Source organism: Enhydra lutris, unplaced genomic scaffold (genome assembly GCF_002288905.1).
Source record: "Enhydra lutris kenyoni isolate GAN:26980312 unplaced genomic scaffold, ASM228890v2 scaffoldscaffold66, whole genome shotgun sequence".
Lineage (NCBI taxonomy): Eukaryota > Metazoa > Chordata > Mammalia > Carnivora > Mustelidae > Enhydra > Enhydra lutris.
In genome coordinates this window covers 16668232-16684813 of record NW_019154150.1, presented here as the reverse complement: position 1 = coordinate 16684813, position 16582 = coordinate 16668232, and the positions used below count along the sequence as shown (strand labels likewise).

Below are 16582 nucleotides of genomic sequence, written 5' to 3'. Positions count from 1 at the left end.
AACACCAAGCAGGATCAAGAAGCTCAAGTGCAGTGAGGCAAAACAATATATTCGAGTTCATGCGCAAGCAGAGTCACTTTTCTATATTTGGGCTAGAAATTGAGAAGTCACCGTATTGCAATTTATTTTTATGGATTCCCTAGTGGTTCCTCCGTAATGCATTCCTCACAAAAGTAACCTCTGTAAGCTCAGATGTTGGCACAGGTGGCCTGAGTTCCTTCTGCAACGTGCTTTTCACATTGCACTCTTTCGGTAATCTTTCCAAAACACACAGCTGATGACACTCCATCTCATACACACCAAATTCTGCTTAAATCCCTTTAGGGTTTCTTCTTAGTCTTCCATCGAAACAAAACAAAAACACCTCTTAATATAACCTTACAATCTCTAGCCATTTACTGAACTCCTGTGTCACATTGTTCCACTGTGCCGCAGCCATACTGGCCATTTTTGGGGTTCTTTGTACCCGCCTCCCCACACCTAAAGCAGGACCTTTGTATGTGCTTCTCTGTCTGGATAACTCTTTCCTTTCCTTTCTTCTTCCTCTGAATCATTTTAGCCTTATCCCCGCTGCTGCTTCCCTGGGTAACATTCTCATCTTGTGCAGATCAAATCCCCCAGATGTCTCTCTTTGATAGCGTTTGTAGCATTGCATTTTGGTACTTAGAAATGTGACTGCTTACTCAGTGTCCATCTCCCTAGGAATGGCTCGTGACCTCTGTGAGGGAGGAACCGCCTTTCTCATATTCCCTACTACATCCGTGCCCACATAGTACTTTGCATAAAGGAGTTCAATAAATACTTGTTGAATGCATTAGTGAGTAAGTGAATAAAGACCAAGAATAACAGGGTTTTTTCTACTGATTTACACTCACGGCTAAGCCATGTTTGCTTATGATCCTTAACAATTTTTCAAAGTATTTTCAGATAATCTATCTCAGGCGGTATCGACAACTGACTTTCTAAGTAGAAGGGTAACACATGCAGGTGATTCAGCCAATGCTACACAGCTTAGTAAGCAACAATGGGCAACTAGAACTGAGTCTTGTTACTTTTCAGACCAGGACCTTGGCAATTAAAACACCAAAAAGGAAGCAAAATAATGTATAACTTAATAGAAAGCATCTATACAAAAGAGAGTAAAATAAATATCCAAATGAATTAAAATGAAAATATAAATTTTATTTTAGGTTGATAGAACTTTGGTTCATGGAACATGGGCCCAATACTCTAAATGCTGGCATTTTAGCGTGTACAGTTTGGCTCTGAGAAGAGGAGGTCACCTTTCTCCTACAGCAGGGCTCAGTTAATATTCTATGATAATTCTAACTAAAATTCAGATGTCCAATAAGCGTCAGCTTTAAATTGTTGGTGGGAAAGTCTACTTCTGGAAACCTTTCATCTTTTCCTTAATGAGACTATTTAGTTATTTTTGTAAGGAGACCAAAGAAAAGTTACTCAGGTTAAAAGAGTAGCTGTATCCATTAGTTGCAAAGACCAGTCTCAGACTAAGTATACTCATTCATTTATCTAACATTCTGAAGAGACCTACTATTTAAACACAATTTCTAAATGCTTAAATCTGCTAGATGTGTTAAATTTCTTAATGGCTTAATAATTGAGTTTTTTCATAATATGCGAACACAGGCTTTAGAGTTCACGTTATTCACCTAAATAAAATGGACAATTACATGAAAAATGAATCGAATATGTATAGAATCAAAGGTCCATGTCCTTCACAGGGCGTATATTAGAGTAACTCTAGTCTCCTTATTACCCCATTTATGTTTAAACTCATTCTGACTTGAATTTGGTCTCCCTAGTGGCACTTTCGGCGGGGGGGGGGGGCGGGGGGGCAAGGAAAAAGTGGAGGAAGATATAAAAATACAACCTAGACGGGCAGAACTTGGTGGACAAGGATCTTCAGTCCGTTATTATTTAATAAAGAGACTTCAGTAACAGCTGACATAAAGTTTCACTCGTTAGGTGGACTGTATGCAGCCCAACTAACAATGAAGCCATGCATCGGCTCGTATTTCCAGTAAACAAACGATTTCTAATTTCCAATTAAAAAGAGACCAGAAGTGAAAAAAAGCGAGAAAGTCGCACTTTGCCTGCCCCCTAGGTAGGTCTCTTCGGAGCTAGGAGCCGGTTTTCTGCTCCGAAGAGTTTTCAGCGCCGGCAAAGTTGTTTTAACTCACAACATCGGGAGCAGCACATCCGGCGCAGCCAGCAGGGTGGACCTAGCGGCAGCCACCGACACTAAACAGGCTGCACTTACCGTGCCGGGCGCCCTGGGCGGCAAAACCCCGCCAGCCAGCCCCAAGCGCACAAGACTGGAGTAACGCGCCTGCGCGCTCAGTCACGTGACGGGGCGCTCAGCGCGGAGCGGGTTAAAAGTCACGACCGCCGCGAACCCGCGAGCGCCCTGTTGGTCGGCTCGGCGCTGTTCGCCTTCTTTAGGACGATTCTGACGGAGGCTGCTCCGCCGTTCTCGATCATCTCCCGACCCCTCCTCCCGGCCCAGCTTCATGCAACGAGCAGAGCCGCCTAGCACCCTTCCTTGCCGACAACACAGGCGCGCTAAACCGCGTCTTTCAACTGACAATGAAGCCGTAGCAGCGCAGCACGGCCGCCCCGGGCAAACCGGCGCGAGGCGGGAGGGGGAAGGAGTGGGGGAGAGCGGTTGGGCTAAGCCCCGCCCCAGCTCGCGCCCCAATTGGTGGGCACCGCGGTTCTGGGCCCGCCCCCTAACGGACCTGTCGCATTGTGACAGGTGGAAGGGCCAGTTCCTGTCGGGTCGGGGGCGGAGTCAGAGGTAGCCTGAGCTCCGCCCGGACTCCAGGGGGCTCCTCCTCCTGCTCTTCACCGCGGGGCGGGCGACGGGTGTGAGGGGGGAATGTCATTGCTGTTCGGAGCTGTGGTGCCGCCTCCGTCTGCTGCTTCTTCTCTGGCGCCCTCGTCCCGTCGGCTTTCGCCGCTGCCGCAGCTGCACGGAGGATACGGATGGCTAGTGGGGCGCAAGGGCCATCCGAGTTGAGAGCGCGGCGGTCGCGGCCGCTGCTGAGGCAGAGACTCCCCGCCGCTGCCTCCACCCCCTGTCCCCCGGCCTCGCTGCGCTGAGGGCGGGAGCGCGCGGCGCTCTTCCCTCCTCCTCCTTTTTCTTCCTCCTCCTCCTCCTCCTCCTCCGGGTCCCCGCCCAGCACCCCTCGCACCAGGCGGCGGCGGCGGCGGCGAGGAGCGAGACCCGCCGCCGGGGCACAACATGGCGGAGCCCTCGGCCCCGGAGAGCAAGCACAAGTCGTCCCTCAACTCGTCCCCGTGGAGCGGCCTCATGGCCCTGGGGAACAGCAGGCACGGTCACCACGGGCCCGGGGCCCAGTGCGCGCACAAGGTGGCGGGCGGCGTGGCGCCGCCGAAGCCGGCCCCCGCGGGGCTATCCGGGGGGCTGTCGCAGCCGGCCGGCTGGCAGTCGCTGCTCTCCTTCACCATCCTCTTCCTGGCCTGGCTTGCCGGCTTCAGCTCGCGCCTCTTCGCGGTCATTCGCTTCGAAAGCATCATTCACGAGTTCGACCCGTGGTAAGTGCCCCGCCGCCCCTCCCCCGCCCGCGGCCCGCGGAGAACCGGGACCGGCGCCTCTGCCCGCCGCGGCTCGTCCCGGACTTGGCGCCGCGCCGCCGCGGAGTCCGGCTCGCACCCCCGCCGAGGCGAGCGCGGGTCCAGGAGCTCCGGGCGCGCTCCCTGCCCGTGGGTGAAGTTTCCCCCTGGCAGCTGGAGGTGGGGTCCCCAAGTGGGACTTTGGCCCCCTTCCGGATAAGTGTGACGCCTCCCGGGAGGGCGAACGAAGCCCCTCGCAGCCCTCTTGGCTAGCCCAGTCTGAGTGGCCACGCCGGGAGCCGGCAGGGCGCTCCTCGGCCGACTCGTGGCGGACTCCCCGCCTCCCCGCCCCCCGCGCCCGTGGCTTTCGCGTTCTCTCATTTTTGCGGGCGCGATTTTGCTGGTTGGGTTGGGATCGCCCAGGGGTTGCCTTGTTGCGGTTGGACGTGAGGCCAGATGTGCAGGAGCCGTGTCTACTCAGCCTCGCAGTTTTACGTTTTTCGTGTTTCTCGTTTTTGCTCTCCTTATACAAGAAGGGAAAAAGAGCGTGAGGTGTTGTAGGAAAGGAAATAATATCCCTGAAAGTGATCTGAAAGCTGGGGACTCTTATTTATTTAACACTAGATATTTTCAGGAGTGGCTTTTTTCAAGGCCCCTGAGTGCACTCAGCACCTCACTGTTCCACAATTATCTTGGGTTGCTTTTTAGAGCAAGAACATTACTCTGTTAGTCCAACTGTCACCCTCAGTATGTTGTGCACAATATCCGAAAGCATGGCATTAGTTCCTTTATTGGTCTCTGCAGGAACGTTTGTGGGTAAGAGAACAAACTATCACAGTGATGGGGAGCCTTAGGTTATAGTCCAGAAGTTACACATGGTATTCGCGACTGACCTGAATGTTTTAGGAAATTACCCTGCTAAGAACACTAGCTAATTTAGGCATTACGCTGGTTTGTGAATTATTGCTTTAATTTTTTCCCCAGCTTTCCCAGCCTTTTTGCTTTTGTTTGTTTTTTACCTTCTACCTGAGCCTATGCCTTTTAAACTGACTTAATTCATGTTGACCGACTTGTCAGCCTTGAGTTAATCTTACAGCCTTATAATAATTAGATCTAACTAAACTTTAAGATATTTGTCATTTGAATACAGAAAGAATCTTCTTGAGAGCTGTTACTATATGGATGATAAATATTTGGGGAAGTGAATTACCCATATATTAAAACACTGGATTGAAGTTCTGTTAAGATAGAAAAATTGGTAGTGCAGCATCTATTGAACATGACAGGGGCCTGCTCACCGAGAATTCATTTTAGGTAAACAGTTAATTACTGGGACATTCTTCGTGAAACGAAAAGGTTTTGATTTTTTTCTAACATTAAAAAAAAAAATAACTTTATGTTATTTGGAATTACAGGAGAACATACTGTGAAGCCTTGGGAACTAGGTAAAATGTTCTTAGTCTAGGTTTGAAACACTTAAGGAAATTAGATAAAAATGAAATTGGAACCGGGAAATGAAAACTGCTAATATTTTACAGAACAACAACGTAAAAAGAGAAAGTTGTCTTTTTAGATTACAATAGCAGAAATGCATGGTGACTGAACATGAGGGATAGCAAAGGTTGTGAATAGTATTTCTAAGAGAGTATCGTTTTTACAAAGGCTGAATATTGTTTAATAGTAACTTTGAGGCTGCAATTAAGGATTTCAGAAAAATTCACAACTGAATGGGAGACAATGTTATTATTTTTCCTTATTTTGAAGGAAGATTAGAAATCTGCGTCAAGTCAGCCCAGAATTACTATTGAAATTGAGTATTGTAACCATGAAGTTTTATCAAGTTACTTTACAGATAATATTTTTTAAAGTATGACAAAGAATTAGAAGTTGATCTTTTTTTTAGGTTTCAGGAATATGCTTGGAGAGCATAACCGTTTTTTATCTACGTGAAAATTTGTTTCACTTCTTTTTTTTTATGCATAGAAACACATTTCAGAAACACTGTCCTTTAGCTAAATGTATGAAATTTGAACTAAATTTAATTTGTATACGCTAATCTAAAGGTACATATATCTCTTCATTCTTAAAATCTACTTTAGGTGCTTACTAATAGTTTTAATATTTATATTTTATTATATTTTATATATTGTGTATATCCTATAATGTAATATATTTTATATATTTTATTATATTCCTAATTAAATGCTTCTGTTCATAATATTAGGTAATTGTCATTAGTATTAAACAGTCCTTTTATAATAAAGGAATTGTCCCTATTCCTTACTGTGAACAGAGATTTGCCAAATACAAATTTGATGTCTTAAGTACAATTTGGGTTGACTTAATGAGAAACCTAGATTTTTAAACAACAACAAAAAAATCCTTTGTTTGCTCACTTTAGTTTTTCTTTTCATACCTCTTGAAGACCTCAGGTAGTTAGGTATCTCATTCTTATAATCCATTCTTGTTGAAAAATTTTGAAAAGGGTTAGATTAGATTGCCTATCATTACTACTCTGGAATTTTAAAGCAGTTTTCCTTCCAAGTTAATAAGAACACCAATGTTTTGATCTTTTAATCTAATACTCTAGTGTTATACTAGCTTGGGAGTCTCCCAGATTACTATTTTATAATGCAGCAATGACATGAATCTTTAATAATATTTAAATGTTTCTTTCAGATTTTATATCAACAAACCGATTTATTCTGGCCTTCTCTGTTCCCTTTTTTCATGTCTTTGTTACTGGCTTCATTTCTGAAGTCTTTAGTGAAAAGTTTTTCTGTTTGTGAGTTATTTCTATGATTTACAGTAGTTCTTAAATTGCGAAAGACTCTAGTTAGTTGCCAGAGGTGACTCATTGTCACAAAGTTATACTTGTTTTTTAAATTTGTCACTCAATTTATTTTTTAAAATCTTGCAGCTGTTATAAGGGGTGGTATATAATGTTGGATATTATATATTTATTGAATTTTAAAGTACACTATACATTTTTAGAACTTAGCAACATTTGTGGTATGATCTCCTCACCACTTCACTTTAGTAATTTCCTCCCTTATCAATTGAGTAGATCAGATATGAGGAAGCAGTTCTAGAATATATTGTCTGTACTTGCCAAACATTTGGTTAAGCAACTATTTTAACAGCACCTAATTTTATCTTCTTTTTATCTGGAGCAAAATGTAGTTTCTACTTATTTTTGTTGTAACTATTAATACTTTTATATTAAACAGGTACCTTTTCCACCACTGTTATCTCATTGACTTACAGTGGCTTTTCCCATGGATGTGATGTAAAAGCTCCCTTTGTAAGGAGAGCTGCCCTTTTCCCTGCCTACAAAGGTTGCAGTGGGTTCTCCCTAGAGCTCTAAAGAGAGAATTCTCTGAGCCTGAGTTTTGACTGCAAAACTGTAAAAGCTGTAAAAGGGCAGCAGATGTCGTTTTCCAGGGCAGAAAGCTGCAATTTAGAATTGAAACTTGGAGTACAATTTTCTAAAGAAACTATGGTATAAATTGGTATAAATAGATTAATTAGTGCAAACGTGTTTTCAAAGGATTGATAAACCTTTCAAAGGATTGATAAACCTTTGGAACATAAGCTGTTTGTAAGCTGGGAACTAGTTCCTGTACTTTGCGGTCTCCACGTTTTTCTTCATTTTGCAGATGACAAAAAGAGGCTATTGACCTCAGTTCTGAAGAAGACAAAATGGGTAACAAAACCAGTTTTAGAAAAAAAAAAATCCCAAATCTTAAAAAGTTACTTTGTAGAATCATTAGCAACAGCAGTCCAGCTGCACTTCAGAACAGGTATACTGTCACTGGATTCATTGTAATTTACAGTTTTTCTAGCCTTGAGCTTAAAATCATTCTAAGTTACAAGAACACTTAGGGAGGAGGTGCAGGGAATGTCTTGGCCTGCTGCACTGGATAATTGAATCGGACTTGCTCCCATCTGGTTTAAGTGTGATGTTCTTGTAGGTAGTAAACAGAGGTTTTATGAGGCAAATAGTATAGGTCCTGGGGTAGTTAGGATCTGTTAGTAAAGACTTTGGAACTTTTTTCTTTTTGTTCTGGATTTTCGTATTTTGAGGGCTAACTTGAGTAAGCCTGCAGATCTCTTACTGCCAAGAATAGTTTGCAAAAATTCAGCATTGATTGTAGAGGAAGCATTAGAAGCTCATTATGGGCTCTGACTCAGTTGTTAAAGAATATGAGGAAACTTATTGGCCTGTCTGTACTTAATCTACTATTGATTTTTTTGCTCTCTATAAGTGATGAGTACTTTGGGATATGAAAAATGTTAAAAAGTTCTCTTCGTTGTAATTTCTTAGTATTCATTAGTGCATACATGCTCTCAGAAAAAATGGAAAGATTAATATTCTTGAGTGACTGAATCATATTTGTTACTTGCTTACTTTAAAAACTTAAATGCTCTTAGAGACCATACTGCTATTAACCCAAATTATAAAAGCATCCCACAATTCAACATATGTGTGTTACGTTAAATTATACATTATAAGAATTTCCAAATATACTGAAAAATCGGAAGAATTTTATAGTGAACTCTCCTCTTCAACACCTACATTCTATAGTTAGTGTTTTAGTTTATTTGCTTTATCATATCTTTCTATTACTGCTTTTGAATCCTGCTTGTAGACATTGATAGTACCTCAAGAGTGTTATCTTTGTTCTCCAACTCCATAATTAAGAGGATCTCTTATTTCTGGACATTTTTTTTCTATAATACTTGAACTTAATGACTATAAATACTGTTTCTGTATTACCCTCAATTGGACTGCAGGTTAGAATCAAGATTTAATCTTTCTAGGTTTTGGTTAATAACTTATCTGAGTACATCCTAAGTCAATGCATGTCTGTTATATGACTTAGCTTTGCCAAATCTGATGTCTCAGATGGAACTGTGAAGTTGTTAGAAGGATATTGATGTTGGTTTTACCGGACTTAATTTATGTGGAACACCTAAATTCTTTTTGGATTATTAGAAGCCTCTTATTGGTCAGCCTGTTGCTTACTCTGAGTCATATTTATGCTGTTTTATTGCCGTGTTTTGTCCAGATACTAGCTTAATTTATGTATAATTGCAAAAGTTACTTATTTCAGTCCCTACAATTAATAGGAAAAAATGAAAACATTTTCAAATAATACAGAACCCCCGAAAACAATGTATGGGCCAAAGTAATACTGTTGAAAGGGGGAAAAATGTGAATGGTTAACTTGCTACCCCATCTTAACTTCTTTACTTCCTTTACCTGATTCTGGTGGATATTTTTTGTTTTTATATCACTTACTTTTTTCTGAGTAAGTTTCTGTGTCCTCACTTGACCTAATTCTGACACAAATAATTTCCAAGGATTTAGAAATTGATAGAAACTGTCAATACCTTAGGATTTTTAAAAAAAAGTTTAGGTGGAGGTAAGGGTTGGAAGAGATAGGAGCAACTGCAGAGGCTGTCCTATTTTAAGTAAATGGAGGTAAACTGGCATTTGTTGACTTAGAATTTTATTTCTTTGTAAAAACACCTTCAGAGTTTCAAATGAAAGGCATCTAAGCATACTTTGGAATATAACCTGCACATAGGTTGGTGAATGCCTTTATGTTGGTCAAGTTTATACTATTTTCAGAAATACACATTTCTAAAGAATTGTGACTGCTACACTAATTAAATTGATCATATCATTAGTGACCATTTTTTTCTTTCTGTGGAACTTAGTGTTGCAGGATAACTTTAATATGCGTTCTAAATGATAGTAGATGCTTAGTTTTTACAGTGTCTTACAACTTGATTTTAGATCTTAGAATTGAGATAAGGTAACATCTCTTCTGTAGATAAAAAAAAAAAATACTTCAATTTAGTATTCCCCTAAGAATTAAGTAATACAGTTCTGCTTGTCTCCAAAATCTATGTCCTTTTTACTGCATCCTCTGCCTTCAAGGCAGGCTTAAATGAAAGTGTCCTCCATTTAATTTATGTTTTTTAATCAGCTGCCCTGATTTAAGTCTTAACATATTGGCCTAGCAGAATGCCTGGGCACAATCCATGCCCAGCTAACTAAGCTCACTAGTTGGATAATGGCTAATTACTTGTTTTGGATAATGGCTAATTACTTGTTTTGATGTAGGGAAGAGAGAAGAGTTGATGATGATTTAAAGATTTTATTTATTTATTTGAGATTGAGAGAGAGCGACAGACAGAGAGAGAGCAGGAACTGGAGGGGTGGGGCAAAGGGAGAAGCAGGCTTTCCCTGAGCAGGGAGCCAGACCTGGGGCTTGATCCCAGGAAGCTGGGATCATGACCTGAGCAAGCCAGGTGCCCCCCTGCCTTCAGGTTTTTAAACCTGAATGACTAGGGAGTTTTCAGGGATGGGACTTTTAAGGGGAATAGCTGAGTGAGAAGAAAAGATGAATGAATCCAAGTGAATGTTGTTTTATTTAGATTTATTTTGTCTGTAAAAAGTTCATTATAATAAGGTTGGAAATATTAAGCCATTCCAGTTAAGGGAATTTTACAGGGTGGGAGTTTAGTAGATCCAGAATTCAATAGTCTACAGAGTTTCCAGAGTTTATGTTGGCTTGGCTTGTAATCAGGGCAAAGAATCTGACCAGTAAAGGGGGTGAAGTACTTTTTCTAAGGTTGCAATTTGGCTAGATTCTCTTCTATTTTCTTTGCACCTTTGTTTGCATTACAGGCCGTTTTGTGAGAAGTTTGAAAATTGTTACTTGAGAAGATGAAGGGAAGTTTGTTTCTACCGTTCACTTTAAATTGACAGTATTGGAAATTGAAGTTTATGAAATTTTTTTTTTTTTTTTTAAGATTTTATTTATTTGACAGAGAGAGCGAGAGAGCACAAGTAGGCAGATAGGCAGGCGAGGGGGAAGCAGGCATCCCACTGAGCAGAGAGCCCGTCGAAGGGGAGGGGGGCAGCTAGATTCCAGGACCCTGAGATCATGACCTGAGCTGAAGGCAGAGGCCCAACCCACTGAGCCACCCAGGCGCCCCTATAAAATGGTTTTTATGTGAAGTTTGACTTATTTAGAATTAGTGATACAAAATTTGTCTGCTTCGCTTATCTGTAATTTCATTGAGTTAATAGTTTTCGTGCTTTAGGTTTTCAATTTTTTTTTTACTTTTTTTATTCATTCCTATTTGAAGGGAAGGACTCTTCATAAAATCATAAAGAAAACTTATGTTTATATTAATAAAGTATAAATGACTACTTTATAACTAAATTGGTAATGTTTCTTTTGAGGTTTTCTTTTAATTTCCTTTTTTATGCCCTACAGGTTTGTCAGCTGTTCTCCGGTAAAGACTTTTCTTCACCGTGCAGTGTTCTTTTCTTTAGTGATATCTAGCAATCTTTCCAACCTACACATGACTTCAGATGAATTTGGTTTTTAAAACTTAAATTGTTGGGTCTTTCTCTCCCATAGATAGATGAATAAGTAATATTGTAGCATATGCTGTTTTCTATACTATTTTTAAGTTAAAATATAGTAATTCATAATTTCCAAAGTTCCTGTGTATTCACAGCTTAAATTATTGTTTGTTGCTGGCCAAATGGGTGGAGTAGAGTCTGTGAAAAGAATCACTACTGGGAAACTCACTTGTGACCACCATGTTTATTTCATCCTTATTCTTTTTTTTTTAGATTGAAGTATAGATGACATTTAATAATTTCAGGTGTACAGCATAATTATTTAGTATTTGTATACATTTTGAAATGATATTAAGGTGTTAATATTTGTCACCTTATATAAAGTTTTTTTTCTTGTGATGAGAACTTTTAAGATCTACTCTCTTAGCAGATCATGCCTATTCTTAAAATAACCAGTAATTTCCTTAAAGTAGAATAAATTCTATTTAAGTAGGTTTTATTATTAAGGTAAATTATTAAACCATCTTACTTGTATAATCCGCAAGAAGAGTAATGGAGCACAGAATTATTGGAAGGCAGCACTCTTGAAGTTTTTGGGATGATATTTGAAAATGTCTTAAATGTTTATATAAGCAAGAGAAAAATGTTCTGCAAAAGCTTTTAGTAAGAAAGTTTTTGGTTTCAGTCTTTTAAAAAAGTTTTTCTTTTATGGTGAAATATAACACATAGTGTAAAGTATATAAACCTTATGTACAATGTAATGACTAATTATAAGATAAACACCCATGTGATCATCACCCAGATCAAGAAATAGAACGTTGCCACCACCTCAGAAGCCTTGATGTATGCTTGCCTCCCCTGCTCACCACTTGTATAGTAATTACGTAATTGCTTTTCCTCACAGGTGGTGCAATTCTGTGTGCATTCCGAAATAATATAATTTAGTTTTGCCTATTTTAAAAATTGAGATAAATGCATTTAGAGCTTTTGTGTCATTTTTTTTTCCCTCAGCCTTGTGTTTAAGATCCATCTTCATTGATCAAAGGGTTGTGGAGAATATGTGGTAATAAAGTTTAGCAATCATTTGACTAACCAGGCTTACCGCACTGTGGAGGTTGCCTGCTCTTTCACAGCAGGAAGTACTTGTAGGAAAGGGAGAGATTCTTCTCTTCCCTTGAGATCAGAAATTATCTCAAGATGGATACTTTGAGCTAGAGTCAGCCTTGTCTCCAGATAACCTTGACAACTTTTCAAAAAGTACTAACTGGCCAAAGAGATTCAGTCTTTCAGCAGACAGAGACTATAAGGAAGGAGGGGCTGGGGGAGACATCACTGTCATTCAGGAGACAAATGATAAATAATCAGATAACTGCAGAGGACTAGATTTTAAACTATAGCTTTTGCCAAGTATTGTTTACTTTAAAACATATTAAAATTTATATAAGGTAGGGAGTGGTTAGTTCTTGAAAGAAAGGAGGAAAGCGAATGTTGGAAAGAGATCTGAACTGAAGGAATTTAGGAGAACCCTAAGAATGGGGTGTTTAATAATGTATTGGTATCTTTATAAAGGATAGCTCTGTATTCTTCCAGTTTTCTATGACTACTACTGTTTTTCTTTCCCCTGTTTTTATTTCCTTTATTGATTTAGTAACTGTCTTGGTCTTCAGGAAGAATAGGAGAGGTTTGATAGTAGTAAGTTCCTTTCAGAAACTGTCTTCAGGGGATAAAAAGTTTTTTTCAAAGAGTTAACAGTCAGGCATTGAGTAATGTATACAATTGTCTAATCACTGTGTTGTACACCTGAAGCAAATGCAACATTGTCAACTATACTTAAGTTAAAAGAATAATAAAGCAAATGATTTTCTATGTAGGATTCTACATGATTCTTTATGTAGGAGCTTGAAATCTGTTGGGGTGTGGAAATTTGGCATTGTATGTTAGCGAATGATTAAGGATATTGGAAATGGGATTCTAGGCCATGACTGGCTAGCTGGATATCCTAGGAGAACTTTAAGGGAAGGAAATTTTAGTTCAGTGAGTATTCCTTCCAAGTAAGCTTTTCTTTTAATTAGAAAGCAGTTCTTAAGTGAAATAGTGAACAGGAATGTTCTCTAATGCATGTCTATTTATTGGTCAGAATGATTTGATCAAATTTGATGGTATTTTTCTGCTGCCCATTAGTATGTAACCTATGCTACGTGAATGGATAACAGTTGATTTCTTTTATAAACAAATAAAGCCTTGTCATAGTGCGTTGTTGAAGAATTTAAATCTAGGACTGCCTTTCTTCAAACTCCCAATTTAGTCAGCTAGTATTTCTACAGAATTGAAACTTAAAATATAAACCAAGCATCATAAGGAAGGTATATACATACTTATTATTCCGTGTCCCCTATATCTCTTGTAATATATACCAGAGAGAAATATAAATGACTTTGAATTAGGCTGTATTTGGATAATGTTCCAACCTAATGATTTAAGCTTCTTTAATACCTCTAGTATTGTTCTTGTTTGAATTCCCCAGGGAAGTAGGGATTTTTTTTTTTTTTGAAATGTATTAACTGTTAGGAAACATGCCAGGCATACTTCTTTAAGAAATAACAATCTAATATGGTTTATCTGCCTTGTGCGAGAGGTATAGATACAGGTTTTATTGATCCCAATATAGAACAAACTTACTTTGGTTAAATTTTGTTCAGGACTGTTCATTTAGCTTAATAGGCTAGAGCTGTATTGAAGATTTAAGTTATTTGTTCTTTGCCTAAAGTGGTAAAATACTGTTACAGTGATATGGTTCTTATTTCCCTCCCTAATGAATAATAATATTAATAACTTACTGTTACTATAGAGAGGTGAGATTGTTTAGGGTAAGAACATCATTTCTAATCATGCTAGAATATCCTACACTGTATTAGGAACGTAGTGGATTCAATTTATATTAACATGGATCCTTATCCTTAATGGTAACCACATTTTATGTTTCGGTGATGATAGTAATAGCACAGGAAGTCTCTGATGTATATAGTTTGATAAACCTTGGATTTGACTGTGATGTCAGTAGAAACATGTGTAGTGATAGTGTGATCCCTAAGAAGCATATGTTTGGTCTTCATCCTTGTTTCTGCCACAGAGCTCCTAAAACCTTTGTAATTTTCTAAGTAATGAGAGCAAAAATTGGCATCTTTTGTTATGTTAATGCAGTGACTTTGGAAAGCCCTTAGGTCACCTAAGGATGGGAGTTGGTTGCTGGTGGAACCTACCCTGTGATTAGAGGGTTGGAAGTTTAAGTCCTACCTTCTCACCACTGGGAAGGGCAAAGGGGCTGCAGGTTTAATCACCAGTGGCCCCAATAATTTAATTATGCCAATGTGATAGAGTCTTCATAAAAACCCCAGAGGACAGAGTTTGGGGAACTTTCATATTTGTGAATATGAGGAGTTTTGGGGAGCGTTTGGTGTACTCGGAGAGAGCATGGAAGCCTCGTGCCCCTTCCACGTAATCTTGCCTTATGAATCTCTTTTATCTGGCTGTTCCTGAGTTCTGTCCTTTTATAATAAATCTGTGATCTAGTAAGTTAAATATTTTCTCTCAGTACTGTGAGCAGCTCTACCAAATTAATTGAACCCAAGGGAGAGGGTCACTAGAATTTCTGGTCTGTAGCTAGTAGGCTAGAAGCACTGGTGACAGCTTGGACTTGTGATTGGTTTGTGAAGTGGGAGATTGGGTTGCTGGGGAGGTCAGTCTTGTAGGACTGAACCTTTGTCGGATCTAACACTATCCTAGTTTCAGAATTAAGGTGATCTGTAGGATAGAGATGTCAGAGAAATGATTGTTGGTGTGGAAACTCACCACCCCCTCACTGGAATTGTTGGTGGACCTCTTAGTATGGAACATCATAATCTTACCCTCAATAAAGGTGTCATAGAATCTTATAGAAGAAGGAAATCTTATAGAAGAAGGAAAGAATTGATGCAGAAAGGAAGTGATGATACTTCTAGAAGAAGGAATTGATGCAGTAAGGAAGTGATACTTAAATGGAGAAATAATTTATGTGAGTGAGTGATTGCCATCTGCACTTGGTAAATGGTTAGCTGGATAGCCTATGAGAACTTTAAGGGAGGGAGTATTTTAGTTCAATGAGTATTTCTTCTAAGTACAGATAACTGTCTCAAGTTTTAACTCAACTGTTAAGGAATATTGAATAAGAAAAGACAGACCAGTTAATGCTGTTAACTTTTGAGCTGGTAAATAAAAAAGGACATGTCAGCAATAAAAGTAAGGTTTACAAGGTGGCATTTTGTTTGAATTTGAGAAATACATCTTGATGTGGAGAAATAGTAAGATAGATATGAGCATTTGGGTATATAGGCATTTAATTCATGCACATGATGAGTTTGGGTGGGTTGGATTAATGATCCATTTGGTTTCTTGGCTGTTGATTTAACTGTGATTACAGCATCCCTCACCCAAAAGTAGAGCATTCCAACGAAAACTTTAGTAAGCCAAAATGCATAAAATAAAGAACCATTAATTTATGTGGAAAAAATTGTTTTTGGTGTTCCCAGACCCCAAAAATAACCGTACACTTTTCTGATGCACAAGAGGCTTAGGCCTAAGGGACACACAAAATAAAACGCTTACAGATGCAGTTCAAAGCTGTGGTGGCTTGATGCTGAGTGTTGTTCTCAAGGGACAGAGCTTGATGGTGCCATTCTCTCGGCTCAGGGTGCAGGCTGCCTCCTTAATGTCATGCTGCAAAACAAATAGTGAACGCTGTTTTTCCTTTTGCCATTTTCTATAAAAATGAAAATCCTCTTTGATTCTTTCGGTTATTGAGAATAGGTAACGTAGGTTGGTGGTGAAGTTAAAGGCAAAGTGGCAGAAGGGGAACTTTGAAAAAGCAGGTGAAAGATAATCTGCATTGGTAATTAATTTGGAAATTAAGTGACACCTTAGAAAGCCATCAGAGCTCTGATTTCACTTAAACCTTCCTAGATAAGGTAGAAAAGGTTAAAGGATAATAAATAAAAATACTCATTGAGGTTTAAATCGCCTGTCTCCAGTAATATATCTCTGCAGTAGAAATAGCTTTGTCTTTGTCTAATTACCGGGAAGATCTTTGAATATTGTAGATTCTGAGAGTTGAATAAGCCAAAATATCAAGTCATTACCTTTTGTTTTCGTTATTATTATTATTATTTAAGTAATCTCTATAGCCCATGTGGGGCTCAAACTCACCACCCTGAGATCAAGAGTCCTATGCTCCTCAGACTGACCCAGCCAAGGTGCCCCAAGGCCTTGCCTTTTTTTTTTTAAACTATGGATTGAACTCTAATAACAAAACGACTGGTCAGCTTTTTATATTCTTTATTTTAATTTTATTTTTTTATAAACATTTTTTTTATAAACATATATTTTTATCCCCAGGGGTACAGGTCTGTGAATCGCCAGGTTTACACACTTCACAGCACTCACCATAGCACATACTCTCCCCAATGTCCATAACCCCATCCCCCCTCTCCCAACCCCCCCCCCCCCCCATCAACCCTCAGTTTGTTTTGTGAGATTAAGAGTCACTTATGGTTTGTCTCCCTC

At 39.4% G+C, this 16582-nt stretch overlaps 1 protein-coding gene across 1 annotated transcript in view; it reads left to right on the top strand.

Moving 5' to 3' along the window:
* The first annotated feature begins 2907 nt into the window (after positions 1-2907).
* LOC111159066 (STT3B, catalytic subunit of the oligosaccharyltransferase complex) overlaps positions 2908-16582 on the top strand; it is a 97023-nt gene continuing 83348 nt past the window's right edge. Inside the window, exon 1 of the mRNA XM_022521445.1 lies at positions 2908-3579. Within this exon, the coding sequence (XP_022377153.1) occupies positions 3266-3579 (314 nt within the window). The 5' untranslated portion in view covers positions 2908-3265. The remainder of the gene's footprint in view (positions 3580-16582) is intronic.